Source organism: Myotis lucifugus, unplaced genomic scaffold (assembly GCF_000147115.1).
Source record: "Myotis lucifugus unplaced genomic scaffold, Myoluc2.0 scaffold_6, whole genome shotgun sequence".
Taxonomy (NCBI): Eukaryota; Metazoa; Chordata; class Mammalia; order Chiroptera; family Vespertilionidae; genus Myotis; species Myotis lucifugus.
The window spans coordinates 7,166,806-7,175,412 of NW_005871054.1; the positions used below are offsets into that span (position 1 = coordinate 7,166,806).

Below are 8,607 nucleotides of genomic sequence, written 5' to 3' on the forward strand. Positions count from 1 at the left end.
CGATTTGATTCCTGATCAAGGGCACATGCCCAGGTTACTGGCTCCGTCCCCAGTAGGGAGGCATGTGGGAGGCAGCCAATCAATCTTTGTCTCTCTCCTTTCCTCTCTCTAAAGTCAATAAAAACATATATATATTTTGTTAATCCTCACCAGAGGATATTTTTTTCATTGATTTTGTAGAGAGAATGGAAGGGAGAGACAGAGAGAGAGAAACATCTATGTGAGAGAGACACACGGACTGGTTGCCTCCCACATGCATCCTGACCGGGGCGGGGATTAAGCCTGCAACCAAGGTACATGCCCTTGACCAGAATCGAACCCACGACCCTCAGGCCAATGCTCTAACCACTGAGAAAACCAGCTAGGACAAAAACATTTTTCTTTAAATGAAAAAATAATCTTTGCTTTACTAAGAAAATACTGTTACATCCTGATTATGGCATTAAGAATTAATAACTTTATTTTCATTTTAGTCCTGTTACTACAGCAATAATTCAAAGAGGAACATTGAGAAAAGGCTCAATTCTGGTTGCTGGGAAGAGTTGGGCAAAAGTGCGCTTAATGTTTGATGAAAATGGAAAATCAGTTAATGAGGCCTACCCCAGCATGCCAGTGGGGATTATAGGCTGGAAAGACCTCCCTTCTGCAGGAGATGAAATTCTTGAAGTAGAATCTGAGGTATATCAAGCTTAATTCCTATATATTAGCTCGGATATAATGATTTTAAATAATCTATAATGTTATACCAAATTCATGTTAACTTATTATTAATTATTCTAGACTATGAGGGGGCCAGTGGTGCCTTTTTAGAATTTGGCTGTAGAATTTTTTAAAATTTGAGATAGGGTTTTTAAATGAAATAATTTCATTTATATACAAAGCCTTCAAATGAAAGTTTTATAAGTTTCTTGAAACTTACAAAATTAGTACTTTCATATGAGTTAAACTAATTTCATAGTGGAAGAAGAACAAAGCTTTTAGTTAAATAATGCCTGCTTTTTCCCTGTAAAGGCAAGGGCACATGAAGTTGTTGACTGGAGGAAGTATGAGCAGGAGCAGGAGAAAAATAAAGAGGCTCTAAAAACAATAGAAGAAAAGCGAAAGGAACACCAAGAGGCGCACCGGAAGGACCGTGAGAAGTATGGCAATTTGCACTGGAAGGAGAGATCATTTATAAAGTACCAAGAAAGAAAAGAACAAAAATTATTAAGGCCAAAAGAGAAAGTAGAAAGAGATTCAAATATGCTTCCTATAATTATTAAAGGTAACTTTTTAAAGATTTTACTTAACTCGTTTTTGGAATATATGTATTTCTTCATTCTCACAGTTAATTTGAGCAATTAAATTTAAGCCAAAAGTATCTCAGTGTTTTGTGGGGGAGACTTTTATTTTTATTAAGGTAGAATTGACATGTTATATTAGTTTCAAGTGTACAACATAATGATTCGATATTTGTATTTACTGTGTAATGTTCACAGTAAGTCTAGTTAACATTGATCACCATACATATTTACAATGTTTTTTTCTTGTGGTGAGAACTTTTTAAAAAAATATATGTTTTTATTGATTTTATACAGAGAGGAAGGGAAAGGGAGGGAGGGAGAGAGAGAAACATCAATCGGTTGCCTGCCATATGCACACTGACTGGGAATTGAACCCACAGCTGGGGTATGTCCCCTGACCGGGAATTGAACTGGCGACCTCCTTTTGGTGCATGGGACAACACTCAGTCAACTGAGCCAAACCAGCCAGGTCATGATGGAACTTTTAAGATCTACTCTCCTAGCAACTTTTAAATATGCAGTACAGTATTATTATAATCACCACCTGTACATTACATCCCATGACATTTTTTTATGGGATGTAATGTAAGTTTGTACCTTCTGACCTCTTTTGCCCTTTCACCTCCTCCCTCTTGTGGAGATTTTCAGATTTTCTTAGTAAACATTTTTCTAGCTGATTTTGTTACATTTAGTTATATTTTATTAAATTAAGTAGATATTTATAATGCTAAACCTAAATTAAAGTGTATTTAGTGGTAACTACTATTCCTATTATGGTCTTAAATAGATTATCATCATTTAAATGCCTAACTCTTAACACCAGTAATTTTAAACTTGCTTCATTTAGGTGATGTTGATGGTTCTGTTGAGACCATTTTGAACATTATGGATACCTACGATGCTTCACATGAGTGTGAACTTGAATTAGTACATTTTGGTGTGGGTGATATTAGTGAAAATGATGTTAACCTTGCTGAAGCATTTCATGGTAAGGATTCCATTCCTATTTAACTGTGTTCCCTAAAACTCACTGAACCATTTGCTTCTGTCTTTTGTTGCTTGGCTCGTCGCACCTGACATTTGCCCATCAGCATCACTATTCCTGTTGCGGTGGAGTCCCTGCTATCAATTGGGGTGGATGGATTGATTGTGCAATATTTTAGCCACAGCTCCACTTGTCATTTTTTTTTTGTTGTTTGTTTGTTTTTCTTGGAACGTACCATTTCTGTCCCCTCTTCCCACTCCTCCTGGTTCCCCACCCAATTTAGACTAATGAGTATTCCTAACACTGTAATCAGCCTATTCAAGGTCTTTCCTTGTTCACTGATAATTTTACAATCTTCGATAAAAAGCTCCTTTTAGTTTTAAATGCCTAGAAGGAAAGGGGACTATTTATTAGTCCAACTTATGATACACAAAAAGGGAACTCATGACTGCCTCTAACTAAGTCTGTCACTTAGCAAAGCACCAACACTGTTGAGTGATTAATGAAATCATTAGGAAGGAGCTACTTCATGACCTGACTTAATTAGAATTAGATGTTAACTACTACTGAAAAGGTATTTTCAGTAATGCTGGTTAACTCAAAGTATTTTATGGACATTGACTGGTCTAGCACAGCGATTTCAACCAGTGTGCTGCAAAAATTTTAATTTATATATATATATGAGAGGCCCGGTGCACGAAATATGTGCACTCAGGGTCCCTCAGTCCGGCCTGCGCTCCCTTGCAGTCCGGGAACCCTCAGGGGATGTCTGACTGACGGCTCAGGGGAGTGGGCCTAAGCCAGTAGTTGGACATCCTTAGCGCTGCCGTGGAGGCGGGAGAGGCTCCCACCACCGCCACTGCGCTCGCCAGTGGTGAGCCTGGCTCAGGGCTTCTGGCTGAGTGGCACTCCCCCTGTGGGAGTGCACTGACCAGGCGGCAGCTCCTGCATTGAGCATCTGCACCCTGGTGGTCAGTGCGAGTATTAGCCTTTTATTATATAGGATTTTTAAATATATTTTTTATTTCAGAGAGGGAGAGAGAGATGGAAACATCAATGATGATGTTTCACTGCACGTCCTGATCCTGCAACTCAAGCGTGTGCCCTGACTAGGAATTGAACCATGACCTTCTGGTTCATAGGTCGATGCTCAACTACTAAGACACACCAGCCAGACAAGAATTTTTAAAACATGTAATACCTGACTATTTAGTCAGGGGTACTGACCTCTTTCCCTTAGGTTGTCAAATGAAAAAATGACAACAGTCAACACAATAGCTGTCCAGTGTGAATGAATCAAAATTATACTTTTTTTTGTTAAATCGGCAAAAAATACAGTTTTTGGTGTGCCACAGTTTTTAGTAATTAGATAAAAAGCTCTTTTTAGTTTTAAATGCCTAGACCAGGGGTCCTCAAACTTTTTAAACAGGGGGCCAGTTCACTGTCCCTCAGACTGTTGGAGGGCCGGACTATAGTTTAAAAAAAAAACTATGAACAAATTCCTATGCACACTGCACATATCTTATTTTGAAGTAAAAAAACAAAACAGGAACAAATACAATATTTGTATTTGCATGTGGCCTGCAGGCCGTAGTTTGAGGACCCCTGGCCTAGATGGAAAGGGGACTGTTATTTTGTTTTTTTAAAAATATATTTTATTGATTTTTTTACAGAGAAGGAGAGAGACAGAGAGTCAGAAACATCAATGAGAGAGAAACATCAATCAGCTGCCTCCTGCACACCCCCCACTGGGGATGTGCCCGCAACCAAGGTACATGCCCTTGTCCGGAATCGAACCTGGGACCTTTCAGTCCGCAGCCCAACGCTCTATCCACTGAGCCAAACCGATTAGGGCAAGGGGACTGTTTATTTGTCAAACTTATGATACAGAAAAAGGGAACTCATGACTGTCTTTTTAGCTAAGTTTGTCACTGAGATGAAAAAGGTTGAAAATCGCTGGCCCAGCATTGTACTGTGTAATATAATGTATTGAATGCTTTCTTAATGATGAGACTCTCAAGGTGGTTGTTTTGCTCTTAAGCTGTTTGCATTAACTTTTTTTCATGTAAGATTTTCCCCCAAGGTTTTTGTTTTGCTTTTTTCTCCCAAGGTTAAGTACTTTAATTTTATTTATTATTATTTTTTTAATATATTTTATTGATTTTTTACAGAGAAGGGAGAGGAACAGAGAGTCAGAAACATCAGTGAGAGAGAAACATTGATCAGCTGCCTCCTGCACACCCCCCACTGGGGACGTGCCCGCAACCAAGGCACATGCCCTTGTCCGGAATCGAACCCAGGACCCTTCAGTCCGCAGGCCGACGCTCTATCCACTGAGCCAAACCGGTCAGGGCAATACTTTAATTTTAATTTGGCAAAATGTACAGCTTCATAGAACTTGTTTCATTTCTTAAATAACTTTTGAACTTTACCAATTAAGTATTTTTGAGCAGCTAAAATCCTAAGAGTAAATAAATCGCAAAAGTTGTGGACAATAAGATTATAATAATAGAGTTGTTATAAAAATAATGTATATTTCAACCCATTTTTTTTTTCTTATATCCCTGGTTATAAAAATCAAAGCTTTGTTTAGCATGCTGCCTACACATTATGGCACTTAAAATAATCTTTCTTAGATGAATGGATGGATTTTTAAAACAATAAAGAAATTTTCCTTGTTAAGCCACAATCCTATATAATAAAAGGCTAATATGCAAATCGTCAAAACTGCAGAACGTCTAGTCGCTATGACATGCACTGACCACCAGGGGGCAGATGCAGGAGCTGCCCCTTGGTCGTCAGTGCGCTCCCACAGGGGGAGCGCCACTCAGCCAGAAGCCCTGAGCAGGGCTCACAGCTGGCGAGCTCAGCGGGGGTGGTTGGAGCCTTTCCTGCTTCTGCAACAGCACTAAGGATGTCCAACTGCCAGCTTAGGCCCACTCCAGCGTCAGTTGGACATCCCCTGAGGGCTCCCGGACTAGGAGAGGGCGCAATCCGGGCTGAGGAACTGCCCCACCCCTCCCGAGTGCATGTATTTCGTGCACCAGGCCTCTAGTAGAATTTATAAAGTCCTTTTATTAATTTGAAAATTTACTAGTTTTCATGAGAAAAAAATTATAGAATTTCTTCTCTCCCCAACTAGCTTTTAATTACATAGAAGGAAATAAAACAATTTAGATTTGAGTTTCTATTCAAAAGACACACTGTTTTGTACAATAGTTGTGCTATTTTATTGATATTTCTGATTGCCAGGTGTTATATATGGCTTCAATGTGAACGCAGGCAAAGTTATCCAGGAGTCAGCTGCAAAGAAAGGAGTAAAAATTAAACTTCACAAAATCATTTACCGTCTTGTTGAAGATTTGCAGGAAGAACTGAGCAGCAGATTGCCCTGCACTGTGGAAGAGCACACAGTAGGTGAGTGTTCACTGACTGTTACTTTTAGACATTCATACCTGAAGTGCTGTAAATGACACTTGAAAGTAAAGTTTAGGGGAAATGTATTTTACTGTTGAAATGTTCACTGTTCTAATACATATCCTGTGTTCTAGAAAAAATGAATACCACACATGAGAATTCAGAGTAACTTCATAGGTGTTATAAACGCTTGTCCTCTGAAAAACTTGGGCCCTGAGGATACAAGGCACGTAAGGCAATAAGAACTTGCCCTCAAGTTTAGACATGGACAGCTAATTATGAAACAAATTAGACTAGGGTGGGAGGCATAAAGATTATTAAGGTGTCATGAAGGAGCCATTGATTTTGTCCTGGAGCTGGCAGGGACATCAACCATGAGAAAAAAATGTACTTCACGTTTAAATATTAAATATTAAAAAGATTCTCTAGCATACTCCTTGGGCAGATTAAAGGCTAAATTCATGATGACTGAATCATTTTACGTGTTCTTTCCTCCCCATATACAGATATTTTACACTTTTTATTTTGATGGTAGTTTTAAATACCCAGAAAAATTACAGGAAAAGTATAGGGAGCTCTCTCCTATATACCGTTTACACAGTTCACCAATTAAACATGATCATACAGAGGTTTGTATGTTCTTGTGCTAAGAGCAATTTCTAAAACTAAGTTATGAGGTTTCCTAGCAGTAAGCAAGCACCAAATAACACTAACCCTAAAAAATTCATTCATGTATTATAATGTATTATTGGAATTTAGCTTTCAGTTAGTGAAAAAGTTAAGCTAAATCACAGAATTAGTATATAAATGACCAGTGATGATATTAAAAATAAATCAGGTGATCTAGATGACATAGACTAGAAAATATATCGAGGGACAGCTGACAACTGTTTTCATGAAGATCTAGACAGGAATTGTACTAAATAATCTTATCATCAGTTATCACCTTCTAGTGCATTTTACTCAGCCAAAAAAAGGAGTCCCATTTTTCTTTTATTCACTCTTTTGGTAAGCACTTGTATTTTCTTTTCCAAGAATTTTCTGGGTTTTATTTCTAATATTAGTCAGGAAAATAAAGTTGGCGGAGTCAAAGAAAACCAGGATTTTTTTGCACGAGTTTGTATTTTTATCATCTTTCTTACTTTACAAAATGTTAGAAATTATGTATTTTTCTGAAATTTTTACTTTCTGTACTTAATGTTCTCTTCTTCCTACAGGTGAGGCTTCTATACTAGCTACCTTTTCCATAACAGAAGGGAAGAAAAAAGTTCCTGTGGCTGGCTGCAGAGTCCAAAAAGGACAGCTAGAAAAGCAAAAAAAATTTAAGTTAATCCGTAACGGAGATATTATTTGGAAGGGTAAGCAACATCAAAATCTGTTTTGATAACATATCCAGTCACTAAAACCTGACAATTCTCTGTAACTGCCTGAAATCTTTTACTTCTTGCTGGATTCCCTCCCTCATTTGGTCTGATTCCAATTGTTAGTCCCCCAGTCTGATTTTTTAAACTTCTAAAAAAACACACACAACTACCTTTCCAGTCGTTTACTCTGCATCATATTTGCTTGCTTCCATCCTTTCTTGATTCTGCCTGCAGTCTTTTATCTTGGTTTATCTCACTCAAATCCTAACACCAGACTACATAGCACTTAGTGAAGTGCCTATTATTTGTTGAATCTATGAACCATGTTTTATTTTTTTTTAAAGGCTCATTAACCTCCCTGAAACACCACAAAGATGACGTTTCAGTCATCAAAACTGGAATGGATTGTGGTCTCAGTTTGGATGAAGAAATGATAGAATTCAAAGTGGGAGATAGAATTGTTTGTTATGAAGAAAATGAAGTTCTAGCCAAGACCTCTTGGGATCCAGGATTTTAAAATTGTATTAAAAATATAAAGATTAAATATTTTGCTTTTTAATAGATCTAGTTTTGCTTTATTGGAGGGTAGAATTCACTATTGGTAAGTGCCCAAGTAATTCTGTCAAAATAGGAAAACTTAAGGATGCCTTCAACTAGAAATCCTGGTGTTAATACAGTAAAAGGGAATTACTGGAATATCACTGAAGGTAACTTCAAATGAATGTTTTTACTTAAGAGTGGTACCAAAAGAAACAATCCTCTCTGAATTGAGCTTCAAAGATATAGTACCAATCAAATACTGCTTGAAATCACATTTCTCAGTGCCAACTGGACTAATAAGCAGAGTTTGATTTCGAGTTCATGCCCAACATTGAAGGTAGTGTATTCCATAGTTCTGCGGACAGCAAACATCCCAGCCAAACAACCTAGGAACTCAGGATGAATTTTTGAATTGTCAATTTGCAGCTCAGCCTTTTAAATTTCCCATGTATGCAATCTATCATAGCCCCTTTTTAAGGCAGTGTTTTAACACCAACCCACAAATCAGTGTTTCTCAATTGGGGGAGGTGGTTCTCACTCACCCAGGGGTTATGTGGGAATGCCTACATACACTTTCGGTTGTGGTAATGGAAATGGCAACAAATGGATTGAAGCCAGAGATGCACAAGGCAGCACCCCCCAAATTATCTGGTCATAGTACTAAGGTAAAAAAGAAAAACTGACAAACACAAACTGGTTTATTATCTAGAGAGCTGATCCCTGACATCTTCTAGACATCCATCTGGACAAAGCCATGGTGGCGGGGGCTGAGGCGGTTAGGGGTGATCAGGCTGGCAGTGTAGGGCAGTTAGGGGCTATCGGGCAGGCAGGCAGGTGGTGAGCGGTTAGGAGCCCGTGGTCCCGGACCGGAGAGGGTGCAGGCCAGGCTGAGGGACCCCCCCACCTGGGCCTCTAGTTAAATATAATGGAATTCTTCTGCCAAGGTATAGTTTATCAATTTGATCCATCAACTTTTGATGCTTAAAAAAATTCACTGGAATAAAATTCAACAATCAAA

At 38.4% G+C, this 8,607-nt stretch overlaps 1 protein-coding gene across 7 annotated transcripts in view; it reads left to right on the forward strand.

Moving 5' to 3' along the window:
- Positions 1–7,612, forward strand: part of MTIF2 (mitochondrial translational initiation factor 2) — a 19,686-nt gene extending 12,074 nt beyond the window's left edge. For all 7 annotated transcript variants that reach the window (XM_006083332.3, XM_023746758.1, XM_023746762.1 and 4 more), the window contains 6 exons: positions 474–678; positions 1,012–1,264; positions 2,131–2,271; positions 5,521–5,685; positions 6,903–7,043; positions 7,394–7,612. In XM_006083332.3, coding sequence (XP_006083394.1) covers positions 474–678; positions 1,012–1,264; positions 2,131–2,271; positions 5,521–5,685; positions 6,903–7,043; positions 7,394–7,566 — 1,078 coding nt within the window. In that variant the 3' untranslated portion in view covers positions 7,567–7,612. The remainder of the gene's footprint in view (positions 1–473; positions 679–1,011; positions 1,265–2,130; positions 2,272–5,520; positions 5,686–6,902; positions 7,044–7,393) is intronic.
- Positions 7,613–8,607: the final 995 nt, after the last annotated feature.